Consider the following 23,779-nt stretch of genomic DNA (forward strand, 5'->3'; position numbering starts at 1 on the left):
CAGACGAAACTTCAAGCATGATGAAATCCGCTGGAAGTTATCCGTAATGTTCAATAATCCATATACAGAAACAGAGATTGTCAACAGGAAAAAGCCCACCTGGTCCATCTAGTCTGCTCTTATATTATTTCCCAGGAAGGTTTATAATCAGTTATTAAAGATTTACCTACCATATCTGCTGGAAGTTTGCTCCAAGCATCTACTACTCTATTGGTAATATTTTCTCAACCTCAGAATTATTGGCAACATTGCATGGCTATTGGGGGAGAAATGGTGGCATGGCTTCCACCTAGATCGAAAAGCATTCCTTATACAACAATTCCCTCCTGAAACTTATTTAGCCATTATATCAATAAATATTCCTTCTTTCCTCCATACTCTAAGGGAGATTTATCAAGCTGTAATAATTTCCTCTGTTGCCCATAGCAACCAGTCACAACTCATCTTTTAAATATTAATGAGCTGTGATAAAATGGAAGGTGAGCTGTGATTGGTTGCTATTAGCAACAAAAGACATTCTTACTATAAGACAGCTTGATAGATTTTTCCCCCAGACTATAAGAACCAGCGTCATAGCACAGCCACAGGCGTACAGCAATCATCAACACAGCAACAAACAAACATGCATAACCTGCCTAAACACACACACAACCAGCAGCAACACACGCACAAATACACAAATAGTAGCAACACATGCACACACATATATACTATAACCTACCTCAACGCACAAACAACAGCAACAAAATGTACACACATATATGAGAACCAACAGCCATGCACATACATTCACACAACAAGCAACAAAATGTACACACATATACACAGCCAACAGCAGCGCACATACACACAGCCAACAGCTAAATGCACACACATATACACGGCCAACAGCAGCGCACATACATAAACACAACCAGCAATAAAATGCAAACACACATATACAAACATATACATAACTAATAGTATCACACACATATTTAGTATCACACACATGAGCATAACTGTGCTCAGCCAATCGCGGCTGAGCAGCTGATGACGCGGCAGAGGGCGGCCGGCACGAGGGACGGTCGGAGCGGTCCGGCTGGCCGCCCGAAGATTACATCATTGTCACAAGATGGCGGACGGGGGTCGATACGGATCAGGTGAGTATAGAGCACTACACTTCCGGGTCTGGCGTGGGTGGGGGAAAACACAGGGAAGGGGGCCATTCACTAACATAACATACGTTACAAAGTTGTATAATGGTGCGTTTACACAGACAGATTTATCTGATAGATCTTTGAAGCCAAAGCCAGGAAAAGACTATAATCCGGGATCAGGTCATAAAGAAAAGACTGGGATCTATCCTCTTTTTAAATCCATTCCTGGCTTTGGCTTCCAAAATCTGTCAGATAAATCTCTCTGTGTAAACGCACCATAACTTTGTAATATGTGTTATTTAGTGAATAATTGTTTAGCGCCGCACTACCCCTTTAATATATTCTGGCCTGGATGGGTATACTCTGGCCTAGGCTATGCTACAACCTGGGTTATGGTTTGATCTAGGCTATTTTATACTCCGGGGTATAGTTTGGCCTAGGCTATTTTACAAACTGGGTATAATTTTACCTAGGCTATTTTATACCCCGGGGTATACTTTGGCCTAAGCCATTTTGTACCCCGGGTATACTCTGGCCTAGGCTATTTTTTAACCCAGGGTATATTCTGGCCTGGAGGAGTACAGTTTGGCCTAAGCTATTTTATACCCCAGGGTATACTCCCGCCTAGGCTATTTTATACCCCGGGGTATACTCTGACCTGTACCCGGGTATAATCTGGACCGGAGTTAATCTGGCCTGCTACACCGGTAGTAGGGAGATCTTGGTATAATCTGTGCCCTGAACCTTTTAGGTTCATTTAGAGTAATCTGGGAGACCTCCTTTAGATCCCATGCCCATGAAAGTATGAATTTTCACACTGTACGCAGCAGATTTTGCCACGGTTTTGGACTGATCTTCATTTTATGTGAAAACCTAGCTTCTTTTTTTCTTCAGATGCAGATTTACAAATCCATATTGGAAAGATTCTCGCCGTATAACCTGTGGGAGCAGTATTCATGTGATAGATTCTGTGATGGAATCCATTAGAAATGTAACTGTGTTAAAGGGGTACTATCTAAGCCCTGCAGGTACCGGTCCTCTGATCTGATCCAGCACTGCTGCACAGCATTATTTATACAGAAGAGTGGTTCTGTAACGGTAATCACCGCTCGCTGTACAGAGGCTGCTGTGCACACAGCTTTCCTGACTGGCAGCTTCCACCCGGGTATTGTATATTCTAATAAGAATTACTGTACATGAGGGAAGTCCCTGCTTTGTATCAACAGCGCTGTGCGGCAATGCTAGATCAGAGCAGAGGACAAGGAACTGCAGGGCTTAGACAGACCTGCAGTTCCCAACATGAACGTTGGTGGCAGCAGTGGGGAACATGTCGTCCCTTATTGCTGCCAGGCAACATGAAATGATGTGTAAATTAAAGATTCTACATTTATATTAATGAAGTTATATTATAAAGTATATACCTTTATTAAACAAAGTATTTTTTTTAACTCTCAGAAATACCTCTTTCTTCATGTCCTGGGAGAGGTTGTGCCAAGGTCTGTGGGAGCCAAGACCATGATGATGGTATGGAGAAATGTATGAGGTACAAGGTACTGGGTAGTAAGCCAAGGCTCTGATCAGTGAAGGGCACATACATTAGCCCAGATTTATGAATACTGTAAAAGTTACACTGCATAAACTGGAAGCATGAGGCAAATTTAACATAGTTGCTCTGACTACTATATGTTATACCTGTTAAATACCTGCCTTTTGGGCCAACTTAAAGGGGTACTCTGGCGAAAATCTTTTTCTTTCAGATCAACTGGTTTCAGAAAGTTATATAGATTTGTAATTTACTTTTATTTAAAAATCTCAAGTCTTCCTATACTTGTCCTGCAGAAAGTGTTGTTTTCTTTTCCATCTGACACAGTGCTCGGTGGCGGAATCCACAGTATTCCGTAGTGTGAACGCACCCATAGGGAGAAAAATGAAGTCTGATAAATCTGTGCCAGCATGTATAAGAAGCTAGGTGCCCTAGGTGTTTACTTCTGTTTAGCACTATACTGTGGAGCAGCTCTGTGTGCAACAGAAGAAGAGAGCTGGTTGCATCAAGTTTATAACCTAATCTCCTGTGCTGGACTGGAATCTCTGTGTGCCAGCCATTTAGACCCAAGACTTTATAGACAACCAGAAAAACCTCACTGAATTACTGAATGATATTGTCTGTTCTGGAGGACAAGCAGCAATATCAGAAATAAGGGTGCTGAGCATGCACCAGGCAGCTCAGCATGAACAAAGTTGTAGTTTGATACCATACAGGGGATTGCTGCAGCATATGGTATTATATAGGAGCAAGGGGGCAAAAGTAACAACGTTGCACCTATCATCTATGGGGAAGAGTTAATGGGGGCAGGATCTTAACAATCAGATTGTAGAGTCCCTTTTTCAGAACATTATAAACTTTAGGGTCCTAGGGTCCAATTTTAGGTTCAGATCTAAGGGCCCTCTTCCACGGGACGATTATCGTTCGCATAAACGTTAACGGTAAACGATCCAAATGACCACTATTACGAAAGACCTGAAATCGTTCACCCATCTACATGGAAAGATAACCGTTACTTATAATCGTTCTTGCGGTCGTCTTGTCGTTGCTATTGCGTTCGTCACTACTGTGAACGACCGAACGACTTCTTATTCAATGCGAACGATTTGCGAACGAGCAACGATAAAAATAGGTCCAGGTCTTATTAAAGGATCACCGATTTCTCGTTCGGTCGTTAGTCGTTAACTGCTATTCAACCAAACGATTATCGTTTAGATTCAAACGATTTAACGATAATCTGAACAATATTCGTCCGGTGGAATAGGGCCCTTAATCAACGATCAACGACATACGAACGATTTTTCGATCATTGCCTGCAATTACACAGAACGATTATCTTTTTTTTCGCACGATAATCGTCCCGTGTAATAGGCCTCTTACACTGTTCCCTGAAGAGAAGGGAAACAGTGAGATCTGAGCTTCATAGACAAACTAAACTGAAATTCTACCAGACCCTTGATGTGATCCAATGAAGGGGCCATTGTCGGATTGTGGACAGAGACTCCTGGGGATGGATGAGTGCACCTAACACCAAACATGATTACTTATTACCTGCACCTTACAGGGTATGTGCAAGGCTGGCAAAGATAGTCACCCAGCTTTTCTGTTGTCCTGAATGACAGATCTGTCAACACATCCACAAAGTCAGAGACAGACATGACTTGTTTTATAATCATGCATCACAGCTAAAAGATTTGCAATGGCAACCATACTGGTTGTTTCCTAGCTTTTCAGATATAGATTTCAGATATCATCAAGACAAAATAAGTGGCTACAGCTAAATAAAGGCATTCTGGCATCAGATTGTACACTGAAGGTTCTTAGTATGGTGGAGAATCTGAATTTTACGTCTTTCACCTGGCAAGACTCACCAAATCAAGGTGAATGTCCTATAAATGTGGTTGGCATCCTGACAAGAGTGCTAATGCCTGGCCCTCATAAAATATGCATGTTACAGGGCCGCATAACTAACCGTGTGGCCAAACGAACATGAATATTGCATATATATCCTGCACAGTGTTCACCTTGGTGAAAATCGTCAGGGCCATGTGCAGCTACATAGGACTGCCTGGAGTCTGCTCTCTAGGAAAAGTTTTATATTAATAAAAGGGGCGGTGGTGACACCTTCTCCAAGTCTTTCCACCTCCACAGGCACCAAAGTGTCAGACTGATCTCTGTCATGACCTCTTTCTGTGGCAGCCGCTTACCCTGCAGGGGCTGAAAATGTCAAAGACTAGATCAACCTACAAGAAGTCTTTGACATTCCACTTGTCACATGAGGATATGTCAAGACCTGGGCACTTCTCTATCAGTTACCAAAGAGGCAAGAAAGTCCAAAATCCATCTATACTGTCTTACCTAACTTTGTAAACACTTTGCTGGTCTTGAGTTGCATCATGTCCTATATTGTAGTCACCACCAAAACTGCATTCACAATTCTCATTATACTGTATGTCATTTCTTATACTCCAGTTAGAACTGGAGCTGCATTCACACTTTTGTGTGTATAGAGCATTAACATTATGGGGGACATTTATGATACGCCCGAGCCATACGCCAGGGAGAAGGTGCAGATTCGCCCCTTCTCCCTGGCATACGCTTCCCATACGCCCCACTTGCCTGATGTCAGTTTTTTGTGCGGCCGGTTGGAATCCTGGCCGGAGTGTATACTATGGGGGGGATTTATGAAGACTGGCATACTTATAATAAGCCCTGCCCCTTTTTCACGGCGGGATTCGCGTACGCCTCTTAGTGAATCCGGCCGGCTGACTGGGCGCCAAATCTGCAGCCGGCATACCAAATCTACACCTGGTTCCAGCAGGTGTAAATTTGTGTCATGATTTGCGCCTGCGAGCAGGTGTAAATCATGATAAATAAGGCGCGGGAGGAGGCCATGCCTCCTCCCTGCCTCTTCACACACCTGCAAGCTCCGCAAGCCCGCCCATCAGGCGAGCGGGCGCACGGGAGGCGTACACCAGGGAGAAGGGGCGAATCTACACCTTCTCCCTGGCATACGCCTCTGGCGTAAGCTTTGTAAACCCCCTCCTATGTGTATACACTCCGGCCAGGATTCCATTAATTCAATTACAATGTATGTTTTGCATTAACCATGGCCATTCTTGAAAATAGCAACAACAGCCATAATTGATGCAAAAGATACATTGTGTAAACATAGCCTAACAGACAGTGCTTCTCAAACAGTAATTAGACTGATTAATATTGCACACACACAGTAGGTCCCCTTACAATAATGCCCCCACACAGTAGACAGCTCCCAATAGTGCCCCCTCTCACAGTAGAAAACCCTCAATAATATCCCATCGCTGCAGACAGGCTCCAATAATGTCCCCTCAGAGCAGATAGCTCCCAAGAAGTGTCCACTGTCCTCCACATAAAAAAAAGAAAATGAAACTCGCCTCCCCTGACAAACTTCCATGATGCAGCTCCGCTGCCTACTTTACTGTACATGTCTAACATAGACAGTGCAGGTCCGCAGTTGCATCTGATCCCTTGTAGGCCGCAGGCCTAAAGCTGCCTGCAGCTACAAGGGAGGTTGACAAAGTGGGAGTTAAAAGCTCTCCTTCCTGTCACACTAAAGCAGTGCTTCTCCAGGGATCTAGGGACATATAGTTGACACCTCAGCTTGACAACTTAGCTGGGCTTTTAAAAAAAATGATAATCATATAACCCCCCCCCCCCCCCACTTGCATATACCCCTGTAACGTCATGTCGTAGGTGGCAGACTTTCATGTAGGTCTTGGGCTCATTCCAGGAGACAAAATGGGCCCAGAATCTGCACCCCAAATCTAGACAGAAATCCACATGTGTTTTGTTGTTGATTTTTCTAAGCAGAAAACATGGGGAGCAGTTGCCTCAGGCGCAAAATTCTTGGGGGTGCAATTTTGCCCCCCCCCCCCCTCAAGAATGTAAAGTGAGCAGCTATGCACACAATGTATGCATGACCACTGACTACTGTACAGGCAGGGCCGCTTCATCCATGAGCCATGGTGAAGTCCCTGCCTCGGGCAGTGCTCTGCAGCAACTGAAAGGGAAGCGACAATTCAGCCTTCATTCACTAGTCTTTCACAGAGGTAGAGTGGTGAAGGGCTTGAGTCACATGATCCACAGGTCCTGAAATTTAGGGTCTTTTTTACAGTAAAAGATTTCTTGGCCGTGGGCGGCCGCAAATGAGCGCGATTAATCGAGCGGCAGAGTGCATGAACAATCCTTCTATCATTCGTGCGCTCATGGAAACTGACAGCACAAATGCATATACTCAAACCTTTCTTATTATTTTGAGTTACAAGGGTGGGGTTGGGGTACCATTTCAGTTTTTGCCTTGTGCAGCAGAAAAGATAGAATCAGCTAGAATCAATAAATTTGTTTCAGAATCAGAATCAGCAAAGGACAAATACGTTTCAATGCGTTTCACCCATTCTTTTGGCTGGTATCCTCAGGAGACTATTTCAGCAAGTTCTGATATACATAAAATATACAAAAATATACAAAGATGAGGTAACCAGTCATTTTTTTTCCTTCTATATCACTGTGTGACCCCTCTCTATATCACTATGGGCCCTATTCCACCGGACGATTATCGTTTGCATAATCGTTAAAGATTTCAAACGACCGCTATTGCGAAAGACCTGAAAACGTTCACTCATTTCCACGGAACGATAATCGTTACTTATGATCGTAATTGCAATCTTTTTTTCTTGGCTATTTATTCGCTATTGCGTTCGTATCTATTGCGAACCACCGAGCGATGTCTTATTCAATGCGAACGATTTGCGAACGTTTTGCGAACGAGCAACGATTAAAAATAGGTCCAGGTCTTATAAAGTGATCAACGATTTCTTGTTCGGTTGTTAATCGTTAACTGCATTTCAACCGAACGATTATTGTTTAGATTCGAACGATTTAACGATAATCTGAACAATAATCGTCCGGTGGAATAGGGCCCTAAGTGTGACCCCTCTCTATATCACTATGTGTGACCCCTCTCTATATCATTATGTGTGACCCCTCTCTATATCACTATGTGTGACCCCCTCTATATCACTATGGCTGACCTCTATATTACAGGTATCTGTCATTGTTAGCAGTGTTTCTTTAAGTATGGTGAATATTAAGTTAGAAACATAGAAGACTATCATCAGGAAAAGACTACCTGCTCCATCTAGTCTATTTGTGAGTTGTTCAGGACATGGAGGCTGGAGACTGGCTGCATCCACTGCACACACAGGAGAATCTGCTTTATATACAGTATTCCTTTATTCACTCAGAAGTCGCCCCAGGATCATGTAGGACATTAGGGAGAAGCTGCTGAGCCAGTGTGATAAATAACTCCCTTGGTATATGACCGGCCAGTTATGAAGGAGCAGGAGTCGGAGTCGGGAGTATGCATCATACTAGCGTTTGAGAAAAGAATATGGGGATATCGTTCAACCCTGTTTGTGATGCTTCAAGTGCTTTATCGGAGATCACATCTCAGGGATGACCCCCATATGTTCTTATCTCTAGTGTTTTGTTGACCACGACTCCTCCCCCCTCCCTAAATGACTACTTACCTCATCTTTGTATATTTTATGTATATCAGAACTTGCAGAAATAGTCTTCTGAGGATCCCAGCCAAAAGACTGGGTGAAAAGCGTTGAGACATATTTATTCTATACATATCACCAGGGCTCGGTTTCTTCCGGTCAAGGCTGGTTTACACTGAGGAAATCTCGAGGAATTGTAGAGGAAAGTTTTCTGCGTGAAATTCCTCGCCTATTCAGCTCTGGCAGAATGGGCCTGTTCACACTGAGCAAGAACGTCGGAGAGCTCCACCCCGGAATCCCGCTGTGCTCAGTGTCCTGCTTTGAGTGAAGGAGAGGGCATGTCATTTCTTTGAGCGGAGAGGGGAGAAGGCGGACACTTGTGCACTCTCTCCTTCACTCACAGTGAGACACTGAGCACAGCAAAATTCCGACGTTCTTGCTCAGTGTGAACTGGGCCTTTAAGAAATCAAGTTACTGATTAACCTATCAACTGACAGGTAGTTGTTTTTGAGGTGTTCCTACCTTGTTTTTGGTATTTGTAGAAATTTCAGTTTTAATATCTTTAATAAAAATTTTAATCATGCACATGCATATCTTTAATAAAAATTTTAATCATGCATTCTGTAACAGTGACTTTAAAAACGCCATTGGTGTGCTGCAGATAGATCTTAGGTGTCAAACTGTGGCCCTCCAGCTGTTACAAGAGTACAATTCCCATCATGCCTGGACAGCCAAAACTTAAGCTTGGGCTGTCAAGGCATGAAGGGAATAATAGTTTTGTAACAGCTGGAAGGCATGAGTTTGGGATACCCCTGAGCTTGATCATGTGATGGCAGAGAAAAAAAAGTTCACCACACAAAAACTCCCACAAAAAGATCATTCACACATAAAGTAAAAAATGCTAGAAAAAAATGCCAAAAAATGCAAATGCATGAAAAAAAAACCCTATGTTCCGCATTGTTCTGGCATTTTTTTTTGGCCTGTAGAATGCCATACAAAAAAGTGTGTGTGGGGGCACCATGACTCTTCTTACCATATAATAAAATAATTTTTCTACGTTCTGGATCACAGACAGATATATGAATGATATCATGTGCCTTGTTGAGCATACAGCAGCTGATAAGTACAGGAACACTTAAGATTTTTCAAAACAGAAATAATTTACAAATCTGTATAACTTTGGGCCAACAATTGATTTACATACCCCACTAACTGGGGCATAAATGGCAGCAGGATATACTATGGGAAGAATGCACACTGACAGAGAAAGTATGATGCTTTGGGCAACGTTCTGCTGGGAGACCTTATGTCCTGGCATTCATGTGGATGTTACATATACCAATTACCTAAACACTGTTGCAGACCAAATCCGGCTCTTCTTGGCAGCAGTATTCTCTAATAGCAGTAGCCTGTATGAGCAGTGTGCCCTGCCACACTGCAAAAAAATGTTCAGGAATGGATTGAGGATGATGACAAATATTTTGAATTGTCTTTCATATTTCCTAGATGTCAATCCAATTTATCATCTGTGGAATGTGCTGGAAAAACAAGTCTGATCCATTGAGAACCCATTTTGCAACTTGATGGAAAGAGAAGTGTTGCGTAGATTTTTTATTGATTAGAGCCGGATGCATAAACATCTCCTATTCCAATCTTATTGTAATTTATTTATTAAATTTTTTTGTACAATATTATGGAGGCTGCTTTTTGTACAATATTATGGAGGCTCTTGTGTGAGCTGTTTGTAACAAGATTTTGAGATATGCTATACAGCAAGCCTCAGAAGCTGTTCTACTGACATGAATGGGAGAGGTTACTAGGCATACTATGTGACCATTGAAGGTGGGGAGGCTGAGCTGTGAGCTCCATCTATTGTCATCCCTATATACTGGTGTCACACTTTAAGGCTATGTTCACACAATGTATTCTTTCGTAAAATCACGGCCGTTGTACAACGGCCGTGATTATTATGAGAATATACGTAGCATTGCTGTCTATGGGATCCCGGACGGAGTGTATACACATAGTATACGCTCCGACCGGGATCCCTAGCAGCACCGCAAACAACTGACATGTCAGTTTTCTGCATCCGCTATTCATTGAATAGCAGCCGCAGAAAACCATGTCAGTGCAAACTGTGGAGCGAGAGGATCCGGACGCTCGCTCCATAGCGTGCAGTGTAAAATTCTGATGCGGGCGCCCACGGATGTGCTGCTGAAAGTGAATGGAGAGGGGCGGACTCGTCCGCTGCCGCCGCTCTCCGCTCGGGGAACTAACATGTTACTTCTTTGAGTGGAGAGGAGAGGGAGCGGACGAAAGCGCGCCCTCTCCATTCACTTACAGCAGCACACTGAGCACGGCGGGATTTTAAAAAATATGTTTAAAATAAAAAGTACTTGATTTAAACAATGGGTCATTTTCTGATGACACATTCATTTTGAAGAATCTGCTGCTATTGTCTTCATGTCAGACAGCACAGAACACCTTGAAAGGTCTCAATGCCTCAGTGCATCAGAGCTGCTTTGGCTGCACGAGGGGGAAGTACACTTATGTTAGGCGATTGGTTTTAATATTTTATATATCTCCCTTGATGGACCACTCTAGATCATGCTCTCTGCAGACACTGAGCTGGCAGATGCAGTAACAATATTTGGGGCATCATGAGTAAGAACAGAGAAGCAGCAGAATTATAAATGCAGCATCTGAGGTCACTGGAGTGTAAGCAATTGTGACTGCTGCTTTGGATGTGACTGGAATATAAGACATGCAAGCAGAATTTGGAGGGCAGATTTGGATGTGACTGAAGTAGAAGATTAGACATGACAGTAATATAGTAAAGGTAGCTTTACCTAACACGGAAGTAAAAGATATGATCTAATAGCAGGACTGTGAGTTCAGCTCTGGATCTGAACACCAGATCAGAAACTTCCATACTTTTCCTGTCATTTGTTTTATCACATTTGGACAAAATCCTTGTGCACATATCATGATCCATTGTTCAGTTCTGGCAGATTCCATGATGTTTGTGCATTTTTTTTTCTAATGTGGGTACTGATACTACATGTAGGGAGCCCCCCATGACCACTCCACCGGCTCTTTTCTGTCTATAATAAATCTCCATATTCTCACATTCTGCAGCAAGTTTCCTGTCACACAGATGAAGATATCGCAGAGATGATGGGACAGCAGCACAAACACATTGAGAGCTACCAGTGATTGTCTTTAATGGCTGGAGAATTGACAGAGTTGTCCCATGTAATAATGGTGCATTTACACAGAAAGATTTATCTGACAGATTTTGAAAGCCAAAGCCAGAAATGGATTTGAAAAGAGGAGAAATCTCAGTCTTTCCTTTCTGACCTGATCCCTGTTTATAGTCTGTTCCTGGTTTTGGCTTCAAAGATCTGTCAGATAAATCTGTCTGTGTAAACGCACCATTAGGGTTCATTCACACAGAAAGATTATCTGTCAGATTATCTGCCAAAGATTTAAAGCCAAAGCCAGGAATCGATTCAAAAAGAGGAGAAATCTCAGGCTTTCCTTTATGACCTGACCTCTGTTGACCAGTCTGTTTCTGGCTTTGGCTTCAAATCTTTGGCAGATAATCTGTCAGATAATCTTTCAGTGTAAATGGACCCTAACACCATTTCATATCTCTGACAAGTGTCCATCATCATTTGCAGCACCTGGTGGCCTCCTGACAAGCACTTGCAGTTAAGACTACACTTGACAACTTAGGCCATGTTCCCACAGCGTATCTTTTCGTAAAAGTACGGCCGTTGTTGCAATCGGCAACAATGGACGTACTTTGTACGAAAGGAGACGCTGCCTTATCTTCTATGGGATCCCGTCTGGAGTGTATACACATAGTATATGCTCCCGCTGGGATCTCTCACGGCACCGTAGAAAACTGACATGTTCACTGAATAACGGCCGCAGAAAGCCCTGTCAGTGAACACTATGAAGCGCGCTGATACATTGTATGAACATGTCCAAAGGCTGCATTCACACGGCCATAGATTTTACGGACCTACAGATGGTAAATGCGTGCAATGGATTGTTTCCCCGCCCGGCATGATCTATCAATATCATGTCGGCAGCGGGGAAACTCTTTGAATCTCATCGGTTCTGTCGTTAGAGTGAAGTGGCGAAAGAGTTTCCCCTCTACCGGCATGATATTGATACATCATACTGGGCGGGGAAACAATCCATTGCATGCATTCACCGTACGTACGTCCACAAAATCTACGGATGTGTGAATGCAGCCTTAGTGATCTGTCGAGGGGTGAGGGGGCAATCCAAAGTTTGCTATAGGGCCCAGCCATTTCCGGTTACGCCCCTGCACATGTCTATATGTTAACTGATAAATAAGAGATTAATCACCTCTAACCACATACTGCCCCCCACCCTGCAGTCTCTGTGGGCAGTCTCACATGGACTCTGCTTTTCTCCTCCAGGCTTCTCTTGCTTTGATTTTATAGAATCAAAAATAACTAACTATCTTACTACCAGTCTCCGCCATATTTGCACTCGTGGGACTGCTATTTCTGTCTCCAGGCTATCTAGGAACCAACTTTCAGAGTCAGTCACAGTGATAAAACTCTTCATCCTGACTTACTGATCCTCACATGTTTTTTGATTGAAATACAGTGATACATACTAACACACTAACACTCTTAAACACTACCTAGTCATAACCCAACTTTCCCAAAAACAGATAAGACAAGATGACGTTCCCCCATGAATCACATATGCAAACCCTGTGGTGTCTGTCACCTTACTCACCCTCTGTTGCTACATGTGGCTTTCTTCAGGTGGATGATATTGACTGGGAAGATTCCCTGCAAAGAGAAGACGGAAGATGTAAATGAAATGTTTAGTGGAATTTCATTGCTTCAAAGTCAATATGAAAAAATATAGGAATCAGCAGCCAGGCCCAGCAAAGAGATGTCCTGTGCCCACAGACAAACTGTCCTGCACCCTGCAAAGACATACAGAACCTTGCACCCAGCAAGGAGGTGCCCAACAACAAGTGGGGGGACACCTTTCCCCCAGCAAGTAGATGCCCTGCAGCCAGCAAGGGGTTCCCCTGCACTCAGTGGGTCTGCACTTAAGTTGACACCCTGCATGCAGCAAAAAGGAATGCTGCAACCAGTGAACCTGCTCTCAATGAGAAGACACCCAGCATCAGGGAAAAGAGTGACACACACCCACCAAAGAAATGCCCTGCACCCTTTGAGAGAATTCCCTGTATCTACAACTTGAAACCCCTTCGAGAACATGCCATGAACACTTTCAAAGCAACTGCACCCCTTTAAGAAGATGCCCTGCATCCATCCACAATACAGCCTCTACCCTAGCGAGAAGACGACCTGCACCCATCTCTTTAAAAAGGGAGTCTACCAACAGTTTTAGAATAATTAAACTACTTTATTTTAAAGCGACTCTGTACCCACAATCTGCCCCCCTTCCCCAAACACTTGTACCATTGGATAGCTACTTTTAATCCAAGATCTGTCCTGGGGTCCGTTCGGCAGAGGATGCAGTTATTGTCCTAAAAAACAACTTTTAAACTTGCAGCCCTGTGTTCAATTGACGTGGTCTAGAGTGTCTGTGCCCTAGGCCTGCAACGCCCCCTTACTGCCCTCTTCTTCATTAGGAATGCGCTTAGGCAGAATTTCTCCTAATCATCACTTGTCTGAACACTGCACATGTGCTGGATCGTTAAGGCCCATGTGCAGTGTTTAGACAAGTGATGAATAGGATAACTCTTGCTCAAGGGCATTCCTAATGAAGAAGAGGGTGGTGAAAATGGAGGGACGGAAAGGCATTGTAAGCCTAAGGCACAGACACTCTAGGCCATGCCAGTTTGACAAAGGGTTGCAAGTTTAAAAAAAGAGACTAAACACAGGAAGTCCTGTCATCTGAGCGCAGAGAAGGCATCAATCATTTGACTGATGTATAAATTGAGCCATGACACTCTCTACTGGCCGCGACTTCCTGTACTCTTTTGTTTTTTTACCAAGCACAAGACTAATAAGTTGCTTTGTTTTAAAGCATGATAAAAAAAAGAATATAAATTGTAAACTTGCTTTATATTTCATCTACTGTTGATTTAGATTTTGTAAGTTATAACGACAGGTACACTTTAATAAACTCTACCTGTAGTATGTTGATGTGCTATGTTTTTGTCCAGGAAAATGTTTTTTCTTTACTCTGCATATCAGCTCTTTGGTGCACTGGGTATGTAAGTGTATCTGTAGAAGCACACCTATTCCCTCCAGAACCCTCTCATGTCCTTCCATAGCCACACCTGACCTAGAACATATATGCATTAACTATGTATGCTCTACAGTCATGTCCTGTTACTGTGCATGCTCAAGCGAGTCTATATAAAGAGTTAGGAGGAGTCTGGGTGGGAATAACAGTTCTTCTATAGATACAGTAATGCCACCAGTGCACTAAAGAGGTCATATACATATCAAATAACAGACGTTTTCAGGGCCAACAAAGCAGAAAATCAACATACTGAAGGTGGAATTCATTACACCATAACGTCCTCTATTTAGCAGTACTGGCAGTTTAAATTCACCCAAACTGGTGGTAGATTCCTTTTAAGTAGTGAGCGCAGCTCTGGAGTATAGTACAATTGGTATGGAATAAGTACAGGTATGTATGTACTCAGTGATTCTACTTTTTCCTGGCCGTTATTCTTTATGCTGCCTGTAACAAGTGGCTTAGCACTGAACCAGGGCTTTACAATTTTTGGTAATGAATTAAAGATTATATGCAGTTCTTGTATTTGTTTGCCAGTTTGTCTTCTATTAACCTTAATGTAAGGGAAGTGTCTGAAAGCTGATGCCAGTATGCTCCCTGTGAACAGACCACATTACTAGTGTTGTGTCGGCAGCCACATTATCCACTATTGGGGGTGTTCACTGGCATTATATGCTCCTGGCACGTGGATCTGATGGTGTCCTCTTCTCCGCAACGCTCTGGCTGTGGATAGGTCACAGCAGTGACACTGATGAGCTGGGAAGCTGTCTCCAGACTTACTGGTCCCTACATGATGGTTACCTTTGGCGCTGTGCTCAGGGACCCGGCATCCTTTAAAGGTTTCTATGGAGATGTGAAGAGAGAGTCTGCAATGAGCGGGTATAATGCTGCCATTGTGCTGGCCCTCACCCGCCCCCCGCCTGTCCTTCATGTCTATCGCCCATCACTATGGATTTTTCTCCTTCCTGTTTTTCTCACACTGGTTATTATATAAATAATGATCACACTGAATCTATCATCTCCTGTCTGTGGGAGGAACCCAATCGCTATATAACAGGGGTAGAATCCCAAAGGACAACACTTAAAGTGCACAAGAGAGTCTATAAACTTCTCATTGCTCAAAATGCAGTTCCCTAACATTTACCAGTACTGATCTAAGGGGAACTGAAATTCCTGGCGTGCCTTTCTTCCTTACAAGAACTACAACACCCACTGCTACACACTATACAAGACCCTGTTAGTAATTAAAAGAAAGTGGATAATGAAGAGGACAGGGCATTAGGAGGAGGGAGAGGATGAGTATGAGGCTAAATGAGGATATTAATAAAAAGATGGAGGGTAATAAGGATGTGGTTGGCAATGAGGGGGTGATATGTTATGAGGAGGGGAAGGGTAATAAGAAGATAGAATGTAAATAGGATGGGGTTGGTAATGAAGTGGAGGGTAATGAGGAGGTGGTGGGTAATGAGAATGTGGGGTAATTTGGAGGTAGTGGTGTACCATAAGGAGGCATGAGAGGCATCACATTTTGATCCCCTATAAATGTACAGAGAACAGCAATGCATAAATCATATGCATCATTGCTCAGCACTGTACAGGACTGTAGACAGGAATCCCTACTCCTCTACCTACATGATATGGCACACTATGCCAATAGGGTATTATACAGCTGACAGTATATACAGAAGCCAAACACCAGGCTTCCCTGCTTCTGTATAGCATTGCTGATTTAAACTGTAAGCACGCAGGCAGGATAACAGGATTTTGTTGCAGCCTGCACCAGGGCAGAAGAGAGGAGGAAGAAGAATAATGCCAAACAACTGTGTGGGAGTGAAGAAAAGTAGTGGATGAGTATGTTTCAGTTTTCTTACGTTGGCAAGGGAATGTATCTAATTGGTAGCATCTAATGCCTGTCTTCTAAGGGCACCAACGTAATAGGAGGAATTACTTGCCTACTGAGGGCACCTACTTAAAAGGAGGAATTACCTGCTTACTGGGGGGACCCTACTTAATAAGACAAGTCTTTATGAAAAGAATTCATCATGACGGCCTGGGCCGGAAAGAGAAAAAAACAAAAGAAAGTTAATCCAATGAGAGATTGTAAGCCCTCGTCGGCAGGGTCCTTTTCCCCCATGTGCCAGCCTGTCTTTTGCCTTCATGTAATGTGTCCTGATGTTGTATTGTTCCTGCTTGTTACCCCTATCTATTGTATAGGGCTCTGGAATTAAGGGGCGCTTTATAAATAAATAATAATAATAATAACCCGTGAGTCACTGGATATAACTGTACTGTAATGACTTACAGTCTGTAGAGTGTCTATATAGTATCAGTATGTATTCTTATATAAGCTCTGTATTTATTAAGTTATACAAGCCTGCATAGAGCTTCTATCTACTACTACATGGTCAATGTATAGGGAGAACACTAATCTTTGTATAGTGTTTTTATTCAGAAACAGTACAGTGATATTATCCAGTCATTAAGTTATAGCAATATGTGGCCACGTTACAGTGATATTATTTGATATTCTTATAATTACCTATAATTGGTAATATTATTCTTGATATACTGGCATCTGTTCACTAATGGTATGGTGTATTATTCAATCATTACACAGTGGTCATATGTGGAGTGGCTTTGTCCCTTATATAGTCATATTATTTGTAATATTGATCTGTATATAGTGGTTTATATTTAACAACAGATTGAAGGTATTATTTAGACTGCAGTGGTAATACATGGTTCTAGTGTGGGGTATTTTTTATTTAAAAAAAAAAAAACCTGCATATACCCCTGGTAAGCAGTGATGCCTACACTGTATTCATAACTGTTCACTTTACAATTACTCGAGTGGGTTAGGGGCGCAATACTTGTCTTGCCCCCTGGTGCTGGCAAACCACGCTTTGCCACTGTGAGGAGGCATAGGGCAATGATGAGATGAAGGATAATGAAGAGAAGGATAATGAGGAAATGGACGGTAATGAAGAGGTTCAGGGTAATAAAGAGCTGGAGGGTAATGAGCAGGAGAGGATGAGGAGGAGGTGGAGGGTAATGAGAAGGGAGAGCAATGAGGTAGAGGGTAAGGTTATGTTTACACATAGCATTTAATGCGTTAATTAGTGATATTTTGCAGCGAGTTGCTCAGTTCGCAATAAAAAAAAAATTTGACGCAATTGTGGCAAAAATACTGCTATTTTACTATGAAATTGCAAATTTGTGGCAAAATAGGGCAAATTAATGCTAATTGAGCATGCATTAAATGCTATGTGTGACTGTGAACATAGCCTAAAGGATTAACAGAGTAACGAGGAAGATGAGGGTAAAGAGAAGGTAAAAGGTAATGAAGAGGTGGACCACAATAAAGAGTGGAGTACAATGGGGTGGAGGATAAGGAGGATAAAGAGGATGAGGAGGAGGTTGGATAATACTCTGTCCTGGGATAATCAGGAGGCAGATGGTAAAGGTGCTCTTACACTGTGCAGTTTTGTTGCAGTTTTTAAGCCAAAACCAGGCGTGGATGGTAATAATTTAGATAATATAAAGAACAAAGAGTAATAAGGTATGTAGCACTACAGAAAATGCAGAAATGGAGAAAGATAAGGTAATATTCTTGCTTCTGTGTAAGAGATACTAAATTCCAAATGCGTCAGAGGTTGAAGGGTGAATTCAGCCCAGGAGGTACCCCACTATAACTCTGTTCACTTGGTTTAACACATTAACAAGATTCCTGCGCTCTTAGCTATGTGACGCTAAGTGGCTGCTTTTAGAGAAAAACATGAGAACATGAAAAAACAGAAAATCTCTTCTGCAAGTACTCACATAGAGCTCTTCATATTTATCACATCCATCAATAAAAGGAAAACTTGTGTAATATACCAAAGGTTTATGCTTCTATATTCTGAATGTGGTCAGTCTGTACAACTTACTACAACTTTTTTTTTTTTTTAATCTTTGACATAACATGACCAACCCTAACCCTACACTATATTATAATAATAATAATTATAATTCAGGATTAAAATGCAGACTAGGCTGGATCCATGATTACTATGCAAACAAGACAGGTCCCAGAACTGCTACTGAAACTAAGCAGGCCCTAGCAATTCTATGCAAACTAGTCAGACCCTAAGAGTACTACACAAAACAGGAAGACTCCAGGACTACTATAAGGACTAGGCAGGTCACCAAGTGTAAATGTCAATAATTACATCCCTGGATGACAAACATGGAACCATTTCAAGGTCTCAGGTGTTCGCCTTTGGATTTGTAAGCCTCAGTTACACTGGAATATGGTGACTTATTACATCTGGGCTTCTGAAAATTAAAATAACCCAACTGGAGTGGTGGAAAAAGCTACTAGAGGTCACATGACTTAGGGCCCTTTTACATGGTCCAATGGTAGGCATCAAATGAGTGATAGGCAAGATCGGCACTCATTTGCAGATCCTCTACAAGGTAAGATGAATCACATGAGCGGGCGGCACAAACAAAAGCTGGATCGTTTGTTATATGCATTGTTATTGGCTGCGCATGCCCTTTAGACAGGGTGATATGTAGCCAAAAACAATGCATTTATACGGCTACACGAACCATCCAGTTATTGCTTGTGCACCTCTATGCAGTCCCCTGTAGTAAGTGGCCCCCTCTTTGCAGTCCCCTATAGTAGATAACTACCCTATAGTAGAAGGCCCCATGTATAGGCAAAATGAAAATAAAAACAAACAAACTCTCCACTTTCACACACTCTCCCGATACTGCTGCTGATTCTCCAGGCATGCCTTCTCCTCTCTTATTAGACAGATAGTGTGTTAATGGTGTATTGTACCCAGGAACTAAAAATTTAATTCTCCTAAAATCCCCCTGATTATTCTGAACATCTCCCATCTTTCTAGCTACCGCTGTTCCTGAGTTATATGTATTTCTAAAAGCTGGTCTATGTCCAAGATGGTGCCGGCCTGGAAGCTACATTTCCCAGCATGCATTGCACCTCTGCCAAGTATCCACTTCATCTTGTTCACATAACGTATGTTTTTGCAAACATATGTTGCATTTGAATGAATGGAATCTCAGCCGGAGCATATACACAAAGGGGGGCATTTATTAAGTCCGGCGTTTTTACGCCGGACTTAAAAATGCTCCCGCAGCTCCGGCGCTACGGAGATTTATGTAGAGGCGGACTTCCTCTACATAAATCCCGTGCGCGCCGGTGCGCACCGCCGAAAACCTACGCCAGCTGAGGACTGGAGTAGGTTTTCGGCGTATATTTGGGTGGAACGGATGGTAAATCGCGCGGACTCTGAGTCCGCGCCCTCCGTTCCGCCCACTACACGCCCCCTTTCCGCCCCCCCTGGCGTACTCGGCGGAAAGTGCAGATTTGCGAATATTTTATTCGCAAATCGGCCATTTGCGTATAAAAAATACGCAAATCGGCACTTTCCGCCGAAAATCATCCGTTCGCAGGATGATACATGTGGCCCATAGTATACGCTCCAGTCGTGATTCCATCCGGCAGACTAAAAGCTGACATGTAAGTTTTCTGCGGCTACTATTCATTGAATAGCGGCTGCCCAGAACATGTCTGTTCACACAATGGAGCGTGCGGCTCCCAGACGCACTCTCCATTGTGTGCAGCAGAGAATTGGGATGTGGGCACGGATGCACCCCCGGGATGATCTCTAGTAACAACGGCTGGTGTCTTACGCCATGTGAACATGGCCTCAGGGTGTATATCAGGATGTGCTGCAGACAAACGGCCCAATTCATGTAACAGAAACCTATTACAAGAAAGCTTAGATTATGGGTGGGGATTGAACATGGTTAAATCTTTCTTAAGTGGAGTACCCCTTTAAAGACGCTGCCCCAGCTGGAAGTCCCTGCAGCAAAGCTGCACAGCGGTCAGAACTGCCGGTGTACCAGTCCGACACTGGATTTGATGTTGTGGATATCCATGTATCTAAATAATTGAACACATCATTAAACCTTCAGCTTCAATTCCACTGCAGATCCTGTACGTGTGAATGGACCCTAAAGGGTGCAAAAATAATCCAGATACTATATGACAGGACTTATGGATGAGTGGAGCTTCCCGTTAAGCATGGCATCTTGTGAGCATTATGTACAGTAATTGTAATGCTGAGTGACTTTAGAGAAACCTTGAATTGATCCCGAGTAACATCATGCCTCCTACTCCTGGAACATCGAAAGCTGCATCCATATTACACTATAAAACATGGAAGTCAATGACTATTGATGGAACAGAGACTTCCAAATATATGTGGAGCCAGACATGGTGAAAAAATATCAGACTGGAGCAAATAAGACAGACGGAGCAAAAGAGGGGAGGGAGGTGAGGTCAATGGAAGGAGAGAAACAGAGGAGAACGAGCGAGCGATGGAAAGATCTCCAGGAAGAGACAGACGCCATAGACCTGACATTACATAAGGGAAGGGGCTGCGGCACAATCCGCTCCACAGGGCTCTTCCTGACTCCTTTTTATAGATTGCAGCTTTCTCCAACACTAATGAACTGTTAACAAGCATGCAATTACTTATGCAAATGTACAGCTGGAGGCAGGCGTGGCCTGGTGACTCATGTCTCAGTGACATGGGGGGGGGGGGGCAGAACATGGCAAAGACTACTACATAACAGGGGGCACCCAGGGGCTGCGGAGGACAGAACAGGCAATCAGGGGCTGGGGCCCATAGCCGAGAGGGAGAAGGAGATGTGTGTGGTGAGGAGGCTTGTAACCAGCAAAGTCATGCAATGAGAGAGGAGGCCATACCCTCAATAGCACCTTAAGGCACCACAGTTGACAGATTTCCGAACAATTAACGATGATTTGCGACATGCGAACAAGTTTTCGTTAGTTGCTTGATCGTTTGCCTTCATACACACGGAAAGATTATTGGTTAAATTCAAACAATTTAATGATTTTTCGCACAAAAAGCTTTCTGTGTAATAGGGCCCTAAGCGTGAACCTGGATATAAATCTGTATTGCCTGACATTGTTGCATTCACCACTGTAGTTCACCGATTTCTACTGTCAGTCTTCACTTTACTTCTGGCATTCTATTCATCAGCTAGAACAGCTGTACAGTAAAAATATCACAAACTAAGTCAGCTTCTTTCAGAAGGACAGAGAGGAATACCAGAAACCACAGGGATCCCCAACCTTTTGCAGTAAACTTAAGTCCAGCAAAGGTCTAGACCTGCACTTGACCATATCAGCACAAAAGTCGCAACTTTTTGTACAATTGCTTCATTGCGCAATAACTTTTCCGAAGTTTACACCGCTCACACCTATCCTCAGAATAGTTCTATTGGTAAGTACTTTTTCAGTGCCATGTCTTATTAAACAAATGTGACTTTTTTAAACTGTCGCCAAGCCACTCCAGTCCAGACCACACTTACGTACTTGCGTCCGATCATGCTGCCTACAAAAGCCAGAGCTGCATTTACAATTCTGCTAGAATCCAGAGCTGCATTCACAATTCTGCAGAAATCCAGAGCTGCATTCAAAATTTTGGTAAGTACTTGGAAAAGCTGAAGTAATTTCCCGTAATGTGCCGCTTGATGGCCTTTTTTCTGGATAAATTGGGCAAAAATTTCACTCAAAGGTTCCAGAGAATCTGCAAAGCTTTTCTGCCCCTTCTTTTCACAGTGTTTCCCCATCTTGCTGTATTGTAGTAAGTTAGGCGGGATCATGTAAGTAAATAAAATCATGTAAATGAGTAAAATGGCGCAGCCACGAATCTGTGCCAAATTTATGATGTGTGTGCACCATTTTGATTAATTTGATGTGGGGTAAAAAGACCTCTTATTAAGGCTGCTTTCACACAACATAAGACACTGGCCGTTCTGCAGTACTGCATGGATGAACTTTATTTATGTTGAATTGGCATGCAGGCGCATCCGTGTGTGCCCACATCCCAATTCACCATAGCACACAATGGAAAGTGCTACACTTTACATTAAGTGAACTGACAGTTCTGTTCGGCCACTATACAATTAGTCAGTTTCAATGAAATGTTAGTATTCGCTGCGGCCGCTAGGGATCCCGGCCAGAGTGTATACTATGTGTATACACTCTGGCCGGGATCCCATTGACACTGTACAACGTATATTTTCTATTATTCACGGCCATTGTTGCAAATCGGCAACAACGGCTGTGATCAATAGAAAACATACGTTGTATGAAGGGAGACCCTGTTCCTTTCACAACATAAGATGCGGGTTCCTCGGTAGGGACACATGTACACATTATACCCGATGGCTGAGATAAAGCTGCTCACCCTCATGATACATGGAGCAGCCTCTAACGCACAGAATAATCAGCTTTACCCTGCACTGCTGTTATTTTTGTGTCACTGAGAACAGTCAATGTCCTGGGATGTCCTTCCCTCCCCCCTGCAGATCAGCACCATAGACAGCTCACCACAGTACAGTAGACTGTCAGCACAGCTCCGGCCACTCTCACTCACTACAATAAATACAATCACGTCAGTAAGTCATCGTCCCAACGCTCTGGATCTGCTCCGGGCAGTGATTGTCTGCAAGGACAACGACGTTATAAGTAACAAATGTAGCAGAAAAAGGCACTAAAGGGCAGCGGAAGAGAGGAGAAATACCCTGGGATGGAGGTGTAATCTCGCTGGGATGTTTAACATTGGTATTCCAGTATAGTAATAATATCCAAATGTAACACATTTCAAGGCTGTGGTTCTTGAACAGATATATAAGAAAGGCTAAAGGACGGTAAACACTGAAAATTATTGGTCATAAAGAAAAAATTATTGGACATAGAATAACGCAAAACATGTGAACTAGTCACCTGGTCATCTACAACTGACCTTCAGAATGGGCAGCAGGATCTGCACCCCAAAACTGCATACAATTTACACAGTTGACCCTTTTTTCTTTACTGGTGGAGGTCTAGGACCTGAGGCCCCACTCAATGGCATCAGTGGCCTGAAAAACCCCTCTGTAGATAGAGAATCTACTGTGGTAACACTGTATGTGGTGCAGCAGCACCGCCGCTCATTTCTGCTATTTGTAGGGGTCTCACCCCCTAAATCATTTGAAAAAAAAAAAAAAGCCAAAGACATTTACTGACCCACCTCCTTGTGACCCCTGACTATACTGATATTTGTTATTCCTTTAGTGTATTTTTCCCAAGTTTATCTTACCTTTGCATTTGGGTTTTTGATAGAGGATCCTCGGTACCAACCTAAAAGACAAGAACATCTATTAGGACCAACCCAGCATACAGAACCATAAAA

The 23,779-nt window shown here is 43.0% G+C and overlaps 1 protein-coding gene across 3 annotated transcripts in view; it reads right to left on the bottom strand.

Moving 5' to 3' along the window:
• The window catches only part of DOCK3 (dedicator of cytokinesis 3), a 150,582-nt gene that overhangs the window by 81,528 nt on the left and 45,275 nt on the right, over positions 1-23,779 (bottom strand). For 2 of the 3 annotated variants that reach the window (XM_069966557.1, XM_069966559.1), the window contains exons 3-4: positions 23,687-23,727; positions 13,011-13,066 (exon numbers count right to left, since the gene is read on the bottom strand). In XM_069966557.1, coding sequence (XP_069822658.1) covers positions 13,011-13,066; positions 23,687-23,727 — 97 coding nt within the window. Of the gene's footprint in view, positions 1-170; positions 435-13,010; positions 13,067-23,686; positions 23,728-23,779 lie in introns of those variants that run through there. The other variant, XM_069966558.1, reaches the window with a different exon arrangement.

Source organism: Dendropsophus ebraccatus, chromosome 4 (genome assembly GCF_027789765.1).
Source record: "Dendropsophus ebraccatus isolate aDenEbr1 chromosome 4, aDenEbr1.pat, whole genome shotgun sequence".
Taxonomy (NCBI): Eukaryota; Metazoa; Chordata; class Amphibia; order Anura; family Hylidae; genus Dendropsophus; species Dendropsophus ebraccatus.